This window comes from Rhinopithecus bieti, unplaced genomic scaffold (assembly GCF_001698545.2).
Source record: "Rhinopithecus bieti isolate Rb0 unplaced genomic scaffold, ASM169854v2 scaffold_13577, whole genome shotgun sequence".
Classification (NCBI taxonomy): Eukaryota; Metazoa; Chordata; class Mammalia; order Primates; family Cercopithecidae; genus Rhinopithecus; species Rhinopithecus bieti.
Window position 1 is genome coordinate 1,453,108 of NW_016807867.1, and position 17,004 is coordinate 1,470,111.

At 44.3% G+C, this 17,004-nt stretch overlaps 1 protein-coding gene across 2 annotated transcripts in view; it reads left to right on the forward strand.

The window, feature by feature from the left end:
• Positions 1-17,004, forward strand: part of TTC39C (tetratricopeptide repeat domain 39C) — a 125,018-nt gene that overhangs the window by 98,900 nt on the left and 9,114 nt on the right. Inside the window, exons 1-5 of one of the 2 annotated variants that reach the window (XM_017884016.1) lie at positions 3,297-3,419; positions 4,209-4,303; positions 7,708-7,815; positions 13,774-13,883; positions 15,347-15,470. In XM_017884016.1, coding sequence (XP_017739505.1) covers positions 3,358-3,419; positions 4,209-4,303; positions 7,708-7,815; positions 13,774-13,883; positions 15,347-15,470 — 499 coding nt within the window. In that variant the 5' untranslated portion in view covers positions 3,297-3,357. Of the gene's footprint in view, positions 1-3,296; positions 3,420-4,208; positions 4,304-7,707; positions 7,816-13,773; positions 13,884-15,346; positions 15,471-17,004 lie in introns of those variants that run through there. The other variant, XM_017884015.1, reaches the window with a different exon arrangement.

Genomic DNA, 17,004 nt, shown 5'->3' on the forward strand with positions numbered 1-17,004 from the left:
TGAGAGAGAACTCCTAAGAGGATGATATTGTGTCATACACAAAATCAACTTGCCAAAATCCAGAGTTTTCCCACATACCAGCAACACTCACTTAGAGAATAAAATGGAGCAATGAATACCTTTTAGAGTTGCTAGAAGAACTAGAAAATATCTAGGAATATACTGGTAAGAGGACAGGCTCGAATAACTGGAAAAATATGCTCCATCTTTAGTAACAGTGCCATGGCTGCAGATTATGCTGATGTGAATTTGTCAATAAATATGCCCTACTTAATTTGGCAAAGGTTTGTGCTTTGTGTTCTTCATGGCTTTTGCTGGAAGCAGATACAGCTAGCCAATATTGTTTGTCATTTTACTAGTGAGGAAACTGAGGCTTGGAGTGGTTTTTGTGACACAGTGTGTCCAGGCATAATTAATGAGACAAAAGCCTAGATGGCACTAAGTCAGTCCTCGCCTAGTGACTTTTTTATACCAGCCCATTTTAAAGCAAATGCTTTTGAGGTCAGAGTATCTGTATTTCTTTAAAATTGAACTGTGAATCAGGTATCCAGTTGAAGATAATTCTTTCTCTGGTCCATGGTGGACCAGAGAAAGACTTTTATTTTTTTTGAGACGAAGTCTCGCTCTGTCACCCAGGCTGAAGTGCAGTGGCGCGATCTTGGCTTACTGCAACCTCCACCTCTCAGGTTCAAGTGATTCTCCTGCCTCAGCCTCCTGAGTAGCTGGGACTACAGACACGTGCCACCACGCCCGGCTCATTTTTTGTATTTTTAGTAGAGATGGGGTTTCACCATGTTAGCCAGGCTGGTGTCGATCTCCTGACCTCGTGAGCTACCACGTCCAGCCTCTGTGAGAGTTTTTATGATGACAAATTAAGATATACATCATGGGCTGGGCATGGGGGCTCACATCTGTAATCCCAGCACTTTGTGAGGCCGAGGTGGGCGGGTCACAAGGTCAGGTGTTCGAGACCAACCTGGCCAATGTGGTGAAACCCCATCTCTACTAAAAATATAAAAATTAGCCGGGCGCAGTGACGCATGCCTGTAGTCCCAGCTACTCGGGAGGCTGAGGCAGGAGAATCGCTTGAACCTAGGAGGCAGAGGTTGCAGTGAGCCGAGATCACGCCACTGACTGCAGCCTGGGCGACAGAGCGAGACTCTGTCTAAAAAAAAAAAAAAAAAAAACCTCACAGATCATGTTTTTCTTTTAAATTTTTTTGGTGAGAATGGGCATGGTGGCTTATGCTTGTAATCCCAGGACTTTGGGAATCCGAGTTGGGAGGATCACCTGAGCCCAGAAGTTTGGGACCAGCCTGGGCAATGTAGTGAGACCCGGGTCTACAAAATATAAATTAAAAAAAAATTTAGCCAGACATAGCTGCGCATGCCCATAGTCCCAGCTACTTAGGAGGTTGAGATGGGAGTATTGCTTGAGCCTGGGAGATTGAGGCAGCAGTGAGCCATGAATGCACCACTGCACTCCAGCCTGGGAGGCAGAGCTAGACCCTGTCTTTAAATTATATATATATATATATATATGAGAAATAAGGGAAAATCTATTTCAACTGTGCTAATGGCTGTTCGTCATAATTCCTCACTCAGTGATCAGGATAGAACTAGAATGAATTCTGTAGTTCTGCTTGCTCTCGGCATAGTGCCATTGAGTTCCCCAACCTGGCCTCAGTGCTTTCATGCCTTCTGGAGGCTGCAGGGAGAACCCTTCCTTGCCTCTTCCAGCCTCTGGTGGCTGCTGACCTTCACTGACTTGTGGCAACATCACTCCAGGCTCTGCCTGCACAGTTGACAGTGTCCCCTTCTCTCCTATGTGTGTCACTTTGAAGGATACATGTGATTGTATTTAGGGCCAACCTGGCTAATCCAGGATAGTCTGTCACATATCAGGATCCTTGAGTTAACCACATCTGTGTACACGCTCCCCAACCACGTCTGTGTATATGCTCCCCAGCCATGTCTGCGTACACGCTCCCCAACCACGTCTGCGTATATGCTCCCCAACCATGTCTGCGTACACGCTCTCCAACCATGTCTGTGTACACGCTCCCCAACCACGTCTGTGTCCACGCTCCCCGAAGAAAGCACACTTTAGAGGCGGTTGAGGCAGAATTTTGATTACTAGTCAGTTGTTACCTTGTTGACCTTGACCAAGCTCCTTAACTTCTTTGAACTTTACTTTCTTCATCCGCAAATGGAATTAATACATGCCTACCTCAGAGAGTTTGAAAGGGTTAAGAGAAATAATTTGACTGAAATACTACCTGGATTTCTTTTTCCTTTACTAGGATTCAAAGCTTTGTTTGGACTCATATTTTTATCTCCAGAGCCTGTCCCTGGCACATATCGGTTGCCCAGTAAATGTTTCGTGGTTAATTTTCTGTTCCCTGAAGGACGGCGTGCTATTGCTCTGTCATGTACTGTGGGGGACAGCAGGGGACGGCTCGGTGGTGATGCCCCATCCAGAAACATTCTGTATGTGAGAACTATGTCATTAATTTAGCAAAGTGAGAGAGGTGTGCAAAGTTGAACACCTAATGCTGTGGTTTCTGTATAAATATGCTAAATGGAGTGCATATCTGATTCAGGAAAAGAACTGTTGATCCCAAAAGGGAAAAAGTAAGCGTGGGGTGTGACATGAGCGTCGAGATACCTCCACACGCACTCATGCACACATTCCTGCGTCATAAAGGATTGCTTTTTCTTGTTTTCAACCTTGATGTTTTGTATTTGGGCTGTGTGCTAACTAACAGTCAGTGTCAATGCCTGCCTTCCAAGCGATTCCCATTGCTGTGAGGTTTCCTCCAAGTGGACGTTAAGTTACTGAGAACACGAATCAGGGATGCGATGGTAGTGTCTTCTGTGGCTACCTGGTCAGCATTCATAAACGGTGATAATGGATTGAATGCTGCTGTTTCAACCTTCCTGACAACAGAGGAGAGTGTTGCTTTGGGGCATGAGCAGTTATTGATCCAGCTGGGCCTTGGTTAATGAGTCATGTGGCTTACAGTGTTCCTGAGTCACAGGCTGTCCTGAGGATCACCTGCTGACTCATCCCTGCCCTTGTTTCCCCGAGGCCTCCTGCAGTGACGTGCCGAGGAAAGGAGCCCAGGTCTGCGGGTGGGGGCCCCGTCCTCTGAGAAGCCTGCAGCTTCTCCTCCAGGACCCTTCCACCCCACCTGGCTGGCTGTGGACAGAAGGGGCAGTTGGGAGTGTTGGAGAGGGAGGAAGCATAGAGAAGCAGCAGGAGGCACACCTGGAAGCCAAGGGGAGGGAAGTCCACCTCCCTGCAAGTGTAGGGCAGTGATGAGAGGAGCCCTGGCACCAGCAGAGCAAGAAAAAAATGCACACACCATTCAGAATAAGCTGTCGGGTCGTCTGGGTGTTTAAGATTCATTTATTAATGATACATGACATTTAGCATTTCTCAATGCCTATCTGAGATGAAACTAACCCTTTGAATCCTGGTGATGCTCTTGAGCTGCTCCTCTCGGGTACTTGTGGCATCGTGTTGGCAGACCCTGAATGAGATCTTTAGTGGAGTAAAAAACGAAATGTATTTAACTGGGAGTAAGTAGAGCCAACATTTGAGAGTTTGCTGGGTCCCAGGCAGTGTTATGTGAATGCAGATGTTGGAAATGTAATCTGGATCCTCAGATAATTTCTGAAGTGTTGGGAGAGGAGATTTGATGGCAGAAGCAGTTGGAGAATAGCATTCTAGGGTAAAGAAGCAAACTGCCAACTGTGTGGTGAAGGGCTCATTGGGGACCGGGCTAATGAGAGTGGCTTCGTGCATTCACTCAGTAGTGATTGAGAGACTTCTGGGCCAGGTCTGGGTGCACACAGGGGGATGAAATAGAGTCCCTTCCCTTTCCACAACTATGTGGTAACAAGGAGCTGGATTAGCAAACAAATAAAATCCAATACATCCTGCAAGTATGAGAGAATGCAGAAGGAGAAGTCCGTGCGAGCTGAGCCCTTACCACCTGAGAAAGGAGAGGTTCTCTCTGCTTAGGTTAATTTCACAGCTGTGTGGGGGCAAATCGGAGTATTTTCCTAGCAATCTTTAAACCACTATCTTCTATACTGCTTAACCTGTTTAAAATAACTATGAAGCAAAAAGATGCTTTTGAATTATGATTGTAATGTTATCAACAGGTCTTAGCTGATAATTCTGTTTTCCTTTCCTCCTTAGTGTCAAATCAACAGTGCCTTGACGTCTTTCCACACTGCTTTGGAACTTGCAGTAGATCAGAGAGAAATTCAGCATGTCTGTCTGTATGAAATTGGTAAATATGAAATGTCTGTCCAGCCTCTTGTTAGGAAGTAGTATTAATGCAGTGTTTTAGCTTTCATGCCATTTGGTGTGTGTCTGCAAAATGCTTGATGCCTTCTGTAGTAAGAAGGACTTCAATTATTCCCATAGCACATGCAATGATACTTCTCTCTCTGATTCTTATTACTTCTTTGTAACACTTTTTCTTTACAGCATTTTGATTTCAGGATAATAGGTGATGTTAAATGAATTGATAAAATGACCAGAAATACCTTATTGGTCTGTGCATTAGAATTCAGATCTCTTTGTTACTCCTTCCCACCGATGTTCACTTGAGAAGAGAAATAGGAGACAGGAGATAGTTGGACTCAAGCCCCAATATTTTTCACCAACTAGCTCTGAGACCTTGGACAGGTTGCCCAAACCTTCCTAGACACGTAGTTGCCATTGGAGTTAAGGTGCCTCCCCTTGTAGCATCTGTCAGGTTTAGATGACATGATGCGTGAAGCCTCATGTAGGGGACCTGGCACGGAAGGCCCTCCATACATGTTAGCTGCCACCTTCTGCTTCTCCCTTACTGGAGAGACAGTCACAAACAAACCTGGAAGGCTTTATCTGCCTAAGATTTCCCCCCTTCTCCTCCAAAATTGTTGCTATGGGTCTTTGCTGACCGCACTGAAACTCTGATCCTATTACATTAGTAATTGCAAAATGTTTCTGTGTAACAGTTTCTCCATTGTGCTGGGAAGAGTAAACACAACTTCGAAATTGAAACAAAAAAAAATTTTAAATAAGGGACTCAGACTTTTCAGGGTTTCACTTAGCTAATACAACAAGGTCACACGATGTACACAATGTAGCACATAAGAAAGGAATGACAGAGACAAAAAGAAAGGAGAGATGATGAGATAGTGACGAGACTCCAAAGGGAAATTGAGACTTAAAAAGCTTTCTGCAGAGGGACAGGGAAGTGGAGACAATGCTCGGGGAAGCAGTTGACACCTGTCAGTTTGGGGGGTCAGGCCCTGTGCTGCCTGCCACTTGCTTTGCCTGCTGTGGACACAGTTGTCTTCCTGAATCCTTTTAAGGAAAACTGAAAACCAAAAGATTGTGGACTGCCCAATAAACAATATTACGTTTTAAATGCCTGTTGTGGTTTAAAAAGAGGAAATGAAGTATAATCCAGTGGAAAATGTGTTTTTGTGTCATCTACGCTCTGCTGGAGCTCTGCTTAGGAGCCATAATATAGAATGAAATGGGTTTCAAAGAACTTGAATGAAAAACTCTGGCTTTGACGGCCTTTTGTTGGTGCATCATTTCAAGGCCTATGACAGGATAGGATGTTAGAGCAGAAGGAAGCTTAGAAATCATCCCACTCAGGCCTTAGGAAGGTTAACTCAGGAGGTGGTAGTAACTCGGGCTTCCGATTCAGGCTCAGAAGCTTGAGTTAGTACTTTTTCCTGAGTTATTTCTGACTTATTCCTGAATTATTCCTGACTTATTCCTGAGTCAGTGCTTCCTTCCATCTCTATTTTGTATTTAATTCAAATCTTTCCCCGATATCTATGCTAGGATAAAAATAATCAGCCCAGACGGGGCATGGTAGCTCACGCCTGTAATCCCAGCTCTTTGGGAGGCCGAGGGGGGCAGATCGATTAAAGCCAGGAATTTGAGACCAGCCAGGTCAGCATGGTAAAACCCCGTCTTTACCAAAAGTATAAAAATTAGCCAGGTGTGGTGGTGGGTACCTGTAATCTCAGCTACTCAGGAGGCTGAGGCAGGAGAATTGCTTGAACCCAGGAGGCAGAGGTTGCAGTGACCTGAGATCACACCACTGCACTCCAGCCTGGGTAACAGAGCGAGACTCCGTTCCAAAAAAAAGCCCAAATTTTTACTCAATGTCAACATCACATCCCATAGAATTTGACAGTGAATTTTCTGAAGTGTATATCTCACCCACTCTTCCTCCCACAGTTTAAATGGCAAGTCTCAGTTTATACAATTAGTGATGCACCTGATAACAGAATTTTTTTTATGGAGGCAGTATCATGTAAAGGAAAGTGTGTTGGATTTTGATCCACAGTTCTTCCTTCTTAGCTGTATGGCTTCAGCAGGTAACATACCTCTTGATACCTTAGTTTTTTTTTTTTTTTTTTAAAGACAGGGTCTCACTCTGTCATCCAGGCTGGAGTGCAATGGCACAGTCTCAGCTCACTGCAGCCCAGACCTCCCTGGCTCAGGTGATTCTCCCATCCCAGTCTCCCAAGTAGCTGGAATTACAGGCGTGCGCCACCACGCCTGGCTAATTTTTTATAGAGATGGGATTTCACCATGTTGCCCAGGCTGGTCTAGATCTCTTGGGCTCAAGTGATCCTCCCACCTCAGCCTCCCAAAGTGCTGGGATTACAGGCGTAGGATTAGTCCTTGCTAATACAAGGACACTATTAGCTACCTTTGCAAGGTTGTCATAAGGATTAGAGAGCATTACGTGAAGTGCCTACCACAGCATTGGCACACATTAGGGGCTCAGGAGATGGGGGATACTGTGATGAAAAGTGGGAATAAAATCCTTTACATTTTAGTTGCTGCAGTTCCTTACTAGAAAGCCTGCCTAACTGTTTTGATCCAGGAAGGTGGGGTCCTTTCACTCCCAATGTGCTGAGGGAAGGTAGGGAAATGCCTCATTTCTCATTGGCTTGCTCTCTAGATCTTACAAAGTTTTGAGAATGAGTAGGCTGAGCACGGTGGCTCACACCTGTAATCCCAGCACTTTGGGAGGCTGAGGCGGGCAGATACTTGAGGTCGGGAGTTCAAGACCAGCCTGGCCAACATGGCGAAACCTCACCTCTACTAAAAATATAAAAATTAGCTGGGCATGGTGATAGGTGCTTGTAATCCCAGCTACTTGGGAGGCTGAGGCAGGAGAATTGCTTGAACTCAGGGAGCAGTGAGCCGAGACCACGCCATTGCACTTCAACCTGAGCGACAGGGCAAGACTCCGTCTCAAAAAAACAAAAAAGAATGAGTAGTAGTCATTAAGTACATAATCGAATGGTGTTGCTTCCCCTGTTTCTTATTGCACCTGTGTGTACTCTTGGAGAAGTACTGCTGTGCTTGGGTTAACCTCACAACTGTTAGGACATAAGTTGGAGTGTCTTTCTAGAAATCTTTATGCCATTCTCTTCTGTGCTGTTTTATTGCTTGTCTGACTCAAACCTAAGTGCCTTGTCTAATTCAAACTTTACACTGAAAGTATTTAAGGGGAAAAATAATGTCTTAGGTTTTCAGGTTAAGGTTTTTTACACATTTCATAGAACATGCACAGAGAACGATCACAGTATCAGAGACTCGTGGCTTAAATATGGGTCATAAAGCTCAGTACTTTAGGGTCATGTGCTAAAAATATTTCTTTCATAGGTTGGTGCAGCATGATAGAGCTCAATTTCAAGGATGCATTTGATTCCTTTGAGAGGCTAAAAAACGAGTCCAGGTGGTCCCAGTGCTATTACGCCTACTTGACTGCAGGTGAGTCGCCCATGGTCCCTCAGTGTGCTCTCTCTGTCGTGAATTTGCTCGCCTCACGTGGGCAGATGGGGGAATGATGGCAGGAGGAAGCAAAAGTTATGCCCTTCCACAGCTTTCCCCAGCGTGTTAATGTTTTGTGCAACCAAGTAAATAGTGCTGGAATACTGTGTTCACTGACCCAGGTGAACACCCAGAAACTCAGTAGTGCCCAGGGCACCCTTCACCACACACTTCCCCTCTGGGCCTGGTTTGGTCCTGTTTTCTGTCTTGGAAATGCGTATGGTGAGGTCTTCCCGGTTATTGTACATTTTGCCCTAAATTGCCTCAACCTGTCTCTATCCCTTTACTTAATATGCTATGTTTTTTATTGGAATTCTGAAGAATTTTTAAGAATTCAACAGGCTTTTTTTTCGTTGTGTTAATTTTCAAATTATTATTCTGGGTCTTGCTCTTCTTCCCAGGTTGAATGAAGTGCAGTGGTCTGATCATAGCTCGCTGTAGCCTCAACCTCCCAGACTCAAGTGATCCTCCTGCCTCAGCCTCCAGAGTAGCTGGGACTACAGGCGTGCCTCACCGTGCCCGGCCAATTAAAAAAAAATTTGTAGCAACAAGGTCTTGCTATGTTGCCCAGGCCAATCTCTAACTCCTGGCCTGAAGCAATCCTCCTGCCTCGGCCTCCCAAAGCACTGGGATTACAGGCATGAGCCACAGAGCCTGACCTGTGTTAATATTTTTGTTTGGTTAGTGCCCTGGTTACAAAGTTGCATAGGTCTGAGTCATCTGCTCCAACCTTGTTTTGCCTCCTAACCCTATTGTATTTACAGTGTGATATTTCAGATGCAAAGTATTTACATTGCATATCGTTATTAACACCTGTATTCTGTTTTGAATAAGGGTTTTTTTGCCCTTGTATGAGGAGATAGAGATGTGCTGCCACCTGGTGGCCAAAGTAGTTGTCTGCATCCTTCAATACCTAAAGGGCCGTGTGATTAAGAATTGTAGAGGTGTGGAATTGGAGAAAGCTGAGAGGTTGTATATTTTCTGCCTTTAAGCAACTTCATGTAAGCCATTTCTGGTTTATGTAATGAACTCTCCTCATGCAGCCACATCAGTGGTTCTTTTACTTAAAATTCAAGACTAATCCAATCATTATTTTCAATACCTTCTTATTCTTAACGTTCAGATTTAATGAGCCATCTTCCACTTCCATTCTGCCCTCTTCACTAATATATTTAAAATAAGATAGAATTGATTAACATTGACCAATAAATATATTCTGGATATCTTAAATTCCCTATAAAATTGCATCGGTCCATTAGCATCAGCGCAAAGCCCGCTTGTGTCCATATTCCGCATTGCAGTCCCTGTTGACAGGTGTGATCTCATGGCTCTGTCCCTGATGTTTAAATAAGCTTATTTTTCATATCCTGGATAATATGCTGTGCCTCACACTTAAAGGGTTGTTGTATAGAATTTGAAGACATCTCAGATGAAAGTAGCAGGTATTTGTTGAGTGACTGTGTTTAATATGTTGAAGAGTTGATGAACCTAGATTGAATAGCCCAGAAAACAGAGGCCTGCACACCACTCAGCGGCCGTTAGGTGTAATTAGGCTGCACAGTTGATGGTGGACAGCTATTCATTGTTTCCATCTCTGTTGAGTTTCAGATACATAAATGTACAGTGTGGCTGTATAGAGGAACATTCATTCCCCCCCAATATTTGGAAATCCCAGAACCATACCAGTCATAGGAGAGGATAAGCATGAAGGATTCTGATCTCTGTTTCTGCACTGGGATTTTGTAGCGAGGATAAGATGTGGGTGAATCGCTCCACTAGAAAGAGTACATGAGTCAAGGCCAAGGCGGGCAGATCACGAGGTCAAGAGATCAAGATCATCCTGGCCAACACGGTGAAACCCTGTCTCTACTAAAGATACAAAAATAAGCCAGGCGTGGTGGCACGCACCTGTAGTCCCAGCTGCTTGGGAGGCTGAGGCAGGCAAATCGCTTGAACCTGGGAGGCAGAGGTTGCCGTGAGCTGAGATCACTCCCCTGCACTCCACTCCAGCCTGGCAAAAGAGTGAGACTCTGTCTCCAAAAAAAAAAAAAAAAAAAAAAGGGAAGGGGAGGCGGGGAAGAGCACCCCTAACACCGACATGCAGGAGCTGCCATTTGGGCTGGTGGTGAGCTAGAGGGGATGGGCACTCAGGGGCTCCAAACACTGCCACCAGGGCTTAGCTCTCCAGCATGTTAATGTTTTGTGCGACTGTGTCAATANATCAAGATCATCCTGGCCAACACGGTGAAACCCTGTCTCTACTAAAGATACAAAATAAGCCAGGCGTGGTGGCACGCACCTGTAGTCCCAGCTGCTTGGGAGGCTGAGGCAGGCAAATCGCTTGAACCTGGGAGGCAGAGGTTGCCGTGAGCTGAGATCACTCCCCTGCACTCCACTCCAGCCTGGCAAAAGAGTGAGACTCTGTCTCCAAAAAAAAAAAAAGAGTACGTGAGGCAGGGAAGGAGCACCGTTACACCGTCATGCAGGAGCTGCCATTTGGGCTGGTGGTGAGCTAGAGGGGATGGGCACTCAGGGGCTCCAAACACTGCCACCAGGGCTTAGCTCTCCAGCATGTTAATGTTTTGTGCGACTGTGTCAATAGTTTTGTACTTTTAAAAATTGTGATAAAATATGTAGCATCATTTACCATTTGAACTTTTTTAGGTGTATGTGTCAGTAACTCCAGATAACGCTCAGATTGTTTTGCAAACATCACCAGCATCCATCTCCGAACTTCTTCATCCCAAGCTCTACCGATTAACCAGGAGCTCCCCATTCACTTTTCCCCCAAGACCCTGGTTACCATGCTTCTACTTCCCGTCTCTATGAATTTAAGTATTCTACCTACCTCGTGCATAAGTGAAATATATTTGTCCTTTTGTGTCTGGCTTATTTCATTTAGCATAATGTCTTCAGGGTTCATCCATGTTATAACATGTATCAGGATCTCCTTCCTTTTTTCAGGCTGAATAATATTCCATTGTATGTATATGGCACATTGTTCATCCATTCATTCATGGACGGACATTTGGGTGGTTTCCATCGTTTAGCTATTGTGTGGAGTGCTTACCTGGAACATTGGTATACAGGTATCTGTTCCAGTCCTTACTTTCAGTACCTTTGGGTAGATACCTAGAAGTAGATTTGCGTGATCATATACCTCTACTATTCCTGCAACTTTTCTGTAAGTTTGACATTACATTAAAATTATAAGTTACTAATAAATATTAGAATATCACATATAGGATTGTGTACACTTAGTCTTATTGGAAGAGTGAGTCATCCTAAGCTCTGTTTAGGCCTCATATTTTAGGATAAACCAGAGACTCCCATGCTTTTAAACGTCTGCATCCTTTAAAGCAACTATCTGGCTGGGGGTGGTGGCTCATCCCTGTAATCCCAGCACTTTGGGAGGCCGAGGCGGGTGGATCACCTGAGGTCGGGAGTTTGAGACCATCCCGGCCAACAACCAACATGGAGAAACTCTGTCGCTACTAAAAATAAAAAATTATCCGGGTGTGGTGGTGCACGCCTGTGATCCTAGCTACTCGGAAGGCTGAGGCCGAAGAATTGCCTGAACCCAGGAGGCAGAAGTTGCAGTGAGCCAAGATCGTGGCATTGCACTCCGGCCTGGGCAACAAGAGCAAAACTCGGTCTAAAAAAAAAAAAACTATCTATAATTTTACTGCAAGAGAAATAGGTGGTGTTTGTTCTTCAGGGTCTGAGGTATGGATGTTATAGACCTTTGGGGAGGTTCAGATACTGTTGCTGTTTATGACTGGCGTTAATTATGCGACTCTATAAGAATGTTCTCAATGATCTGAGGAAGACCTCAAGCTAGGGACAGCAGAAATATATAATTTTTCATTGATTTACTGTGTGACCATAGGCATTGCTCAGCTTTTCCAGACCTTTGCATCCTCTGATCTAAAAATAATGGGGTTGGTTGCACAATACAGCCACTGAGCTTCATTCTGGTTTGGAAATGTTACAGCTGCAATTGGTAAGGTCATTTTGGATTGGTGCACACTCCTCCATCTGGATCAGGGATGCCCCAGTGACTGGGAAAGGAGTTGTCCCTTCCTTTGAATATTCAGCCTCATCACTTTTAATCCCAGTAGGAACCTGCTGTCTTTCCCATTGTCTTCGTGTCCTCAGTTCTCTCCGAGCCTCGGTTCTTGAACCCTTGGGCTCTGCCGATGGTAGCCTATCCTGGTACGTGCATGCCTGGGATAAGTGACAGCTTGACCATGCCCAAATGCGAGTACAGGACCAACCTACTTTTAGGGGTGCTCAAGTAAAGAAGGGGTATCTGGCCAGGCACAGTGGCTCACGCCTGTAATCCCAGCACTTTGAGAGACCAAGGCAGGCGTATCACGAGGTTAAGAGACCAATATGGTGAAACCCCCGTCTCTACTAAAAATACAAAAATTAGCTGGGCCTGGTGGCGGTGCCTGTAGTCCCAGCTATTTGGGAGGCTGAGGCAGGAGAATGGCGTGAACCCGGGAGGCGGAGCTTGCAGTGAGTGGAGATCACGCCACTGCACTCCAGCCTGGGCAACAGAGTGAGACTCCGTCTCCACAGAAAAAAAAAAAAAAAAAAAAGGAAGGGGCAACTAGCAAATCAACTTTAATACATTCCAACTGGGGAGTGAAAAACCACATGTGATCTAACAAAAATGAATAGAGATGGATTCCGCATCGTCAGAGTTGAGAGGAAAGGACAGAGTTGTGGTAGAGTTTCAATCAGGTCGTGGGGCTGCAGCCAGTGCAAAGTTTGCATAAGGGACCAAGAAGACACAGCAAAGGGAAGATCATTACATCTTTGGGGCCTGAGGTGAGAAGAAAGTGTGCACATGATCAAAATCTCACTCATTCCTCAAGACTCCACTTGACTTCTCCTAGCTCCTTACAGCATCTGGTCACTCCAGAGAGAAATGATCCCTTCTCTTTCTGAGCCTTCCAGAAACCACTTTGGTTCTCCTACCCTGACTACCGCTATCACTACATGCATTGCAGCCTGTGGGACCCTATGTGCGTGTGTGATCTCTTCAATCGAAATGTCAGTTTCTTTAGGGTTCAAGCACGCGTGTTTCTTCTTCACATTCTTGCTGGCAGCTTGTAGGTAGTAGGCAGCCAAGGAACATGGACAGGGCAGATAGATGACTTCCTAGGACAGAGAAATCCTCCTTCCACCACGAAGCTTTCCTGATCCTCTGGGCTCTTCATTGTTCTTTCCTGGGTTCCTATTTATTCCACTGTCTGAGTATGTGAGCCCTAACTAGGCTGCACACTGTGACAGTAGCTAAGGATTTTGTTATGTGGAAAACTGTCTCCCCAACAAAAGGACAAGGACCATGGCTTTCCCCATGCCCCCCAAAAGCTCTGGGAACACAGGCACCTAGAAAATAGTTGAAGTGATCAGCAGGATGGTGCAGTCCTTTGTGGAATAGTCTTTTTGTTTGTTTTTCTGAGACAGAGTCTCATTCTGTCGCCCAGGCTGCAGTGCAGTGGTGCCATCTTGGCTCATTGCAACCTCCCGCCTCCTATGTTCAAGCGATTCTCCTGCCTTAGACTCCCAAGTAGCTGGGATTACAGGCATGTGCCACCATGCCTGGCTAATTTTTGTGTTTTTAGCAGAGATGGGGTTTCGCCATATTGGCCAGGCTGGTCTTGAATTCCTGACCTCAGGTGATCCACCCACCTTGGCCTCCCAAAGTGATGGGATTACTGGCATGAGCCACCACGTCCAGCCCGTTGTGGAACAGTCTTTAAACGTATTTGCTCCGGTTTCTTTCTTTCTTTCTTTCTTTTTTTTTTCAAGTATCATCACTTTAGATATCCCTTATGGCATTTTCCCTGACTTACATTTAAGAAGTATCATTATGATCTCTTACAGTTTGTCAGGGTGCCACTGGTGATGTGGATGGGGCACAGATTGTCTTTAAAGAAGTTCAGAAACTCTTCAAAAGGAAAAACAATCAGATTGAACAGTTCTCGGTGAAAAAGGTATGTTGGAGCCTGGTGTGTTATGATGGGCATTTGTAACCAACACTGCCTTGGCAAGCTTTGGGAAATTATATTCAAGGCTGCCTATTTACTTATCATGTCAAGTGCAGTTCACCACCATGGAGAGGATTCTCTCCATGATTGTACATCTTCTCTGAATAGAAGATTCTTGCCTTGCTGCAAATAATGAAAGCAGATTTTTAAAAAATCGATTAGCCCTGCAGATACAGGGCCTCAAAAAATTGGGTTAAGACTCAGAATGGTTCCCCTTCATGGAAATTTTTAGCAAAAGGTGAAAGATAGATATGATCTGAAGAGTAACTGGAGTATAGTTTTTTTAAAATTTTATTTTAATGAGTGGAGACATACATTCTGCAGAGCTAATGAACGCACTAAGAGAAAGGATCTGTCTAAAGAATTAGTTGGTTTTGGAAGAATACAAATTGGCAGGGCCTAGTGAGAAATGCAGGCTGTCTGGGGTTGAGAATAGAGAACACATCACATTTTGATGTAATAAAAAGCAAAGGTGTGTGTCACAGTGTCTCAGTTGCCAGCAGAAAGGCCCAAGACTGTAGAGACAGCATTCCTAATGTATTCTATACTTTTGTGAATACAATTTTGCTGTATTACCTTGAGTTACATAGTGTCTTATATCCTGAATTATTAGTTATTTTAGTTGTATATGTTTTTATTGAATGAACATTTAATGAAGCTTTTGAGTATAAATTAGATTATAATGTACAGCTGAGGGCACTGGCACTCAGTAGAAAATTCAAAAACAAGAGAACTGTGACTAAAAGGCATCTATCTAGTCTTAGTTCCTTAGGTGTGTGTAAGCCCATTGAATTATTAGCTGTCACCAAGCTTTATAAATCCCATCGATCTAAATGCACGTAAATCTAGCTTCATCCCCAAGTTTTCAGAATATACCCTGCATCTGTTTTTTTGAGACGGAGTTTTGCTCTTGTTGCCCAGGCTGGAGTGCAATGGCGCAATCTCGGCTCACCGCAACCTCCGCCTCCCGGGTTCAAGCACTTCTCCTGCCTCAGCCTCCTGAGTAGCTGGGATTACAGGTGCACACCACTACACTCAGCTAATTTTGTATTTTCAGTAGAGACGGAGTTTCTCCATGTTGGTCAGGCTGATCTGAAACTCCTGACCTCAGGTGATCTGCCTGCCTTGACCTCCCAAAGTGCTGGGGTTACAGGCGTGAGCCACCATGCCCGGCCTACCCTGCATCTTGAGAGTCGCTTCAGTTGACTAATGAATGAAAGGCATAACTTCCTGTATGTCAAAAATTGAAAGCAACATTTTTTATAGAGAGAGGAATTGTTAGTCTTAGCTTTGAAGGAGAGGGTCATTCACACTGATGATGAACTGTGTGCTTTTAAAGTGTCCGAGGTATATTTTTTATTTGAATTTGTTTTTGAAAAATGTAGTCTGTTTATTCTAACTCCTTACAGGCAGAGCGATTTCGGAAGCAAACCCCAACCAAAGCACTCTGTGTGTTGGCGTCCATTGAAGTGTTGTACTTGTGGAAAGCTCTTCCAAACTGTTCCTTCCCCAACCTGCAGAGGATGAGTCAAGGTAAAAAATGTTTAAAAACCCAAAACTGTCTACTAGACACATTGGCTTCTTCTGCCAGTGCTGCATTCTTCAGTTTCCCAGTTATCTCGCGTTTATCTCATCAGATTCAGGGAGAGGACACATCTCTCCTTCTTAGAGGGTGTCGTGATGAAGAAAATCCTGTCACTTAGGTGATGGGAGGAGGAGGCGGCCCTGCTGTGGACAGATATGCTTGCCTTAAACATGGGATGCTTTTGTTATAAATGTTATTAATTTTGTAGCTGTGGGAGTTGCTGGGAGCATACATTTTATTTTCCCCCATGAAAGTACTTTGTTTCCTGTAGGTGTGATTCACATAAATCAAAATATACGAAAGTGTGGCCTGGTGGGGTGGCTCACACTTGTTATCCCAGCACTTTGGAAGGCCAAGGCAGGCAGATGGCTTGAGCCAAGAGTTTGAGACCAGCCTGGGCAACATGGTGAAACCCTGTTGCTACTGAAAATACCAAAAATTATCTGGGTGTGGTGGCGTGCATCTGTAGTGCCAGCTACTTGGGAGACTGAGGTGGGAAGATCACTTGAGCCCAGGATATCGAGGCTGCAGTGAGCTTTGATCATGTTCCACCACTCCAGCCTGAATGACAAGAGTGAGATCTTGCCTGCAAAAGAAAAAAGGAAAAAAAAAAAGAAATATGTTCTTATTCATATATGTGGTGCGTTTTCCCAAGAAACTTAGTATTGACCGTTTAGACATAATATTCCAGAAATAGTTTGTAAGCCACTGTAGAAAATTTTCAGATTTTCTCCAGTTATTCTTGTTTTGACCAAATAGAGCATGATCCATCAAGCCATATATTTTATCAGCAGACTTCCTGCAAATCCCTTTTGCCTATTTCTTTTAAAAAAAAAGAAAAGAAAAAAAGAAAAAAAAAGTCCTTCCTCCAGTGTGAAAACAAACGTTGCCAATTGCCAATGTTGCTATTCTGGAGATCAAAGGAAGAAAACTCAAGAAGCCTTGCACAGTGGCCCTGTAATTCGAGTAGATGTGTAACCCTCCCAGGGAGGAACTAGCAAGGAAACATTTTTCTTGGATGTGTCAGATTCTCCTACGTTCTTTTTAATTTTTTTTTTTTTTAATTTTTAGAGACAGGTCTCATACTGTCACCCAGGTTGGGTGCAGTGGTGTGTTCATAACTCACTGCAGCCTCAAACTCCTGGGCTCAAGTGGTCCTTCCACCTCAGTCTCCTGAGTAGCTGAGATTACAGGCGTGTGATGCTGCACCTGGCTACTGTATTTATTTTTAAAGGAGTTGCATAATTCAAAACTCCTCCCTTCCTATTGAAGCAAGTATAGAACATCTTTAAATACCTCACTCAAAGGAACAATGAAGAATATTAAGTATTTTTTAATACGCAAGTACCGAATCACATATTTAGAGATAGAATACAAATATAAGGTAGGCAGTAATTAACATTCACAAGAACAATTACCAGTTAAGTGAGATTTGACAAAATATTCTCTGAACCCCTTTCCAGGTATCAAAATGAAAAAAAC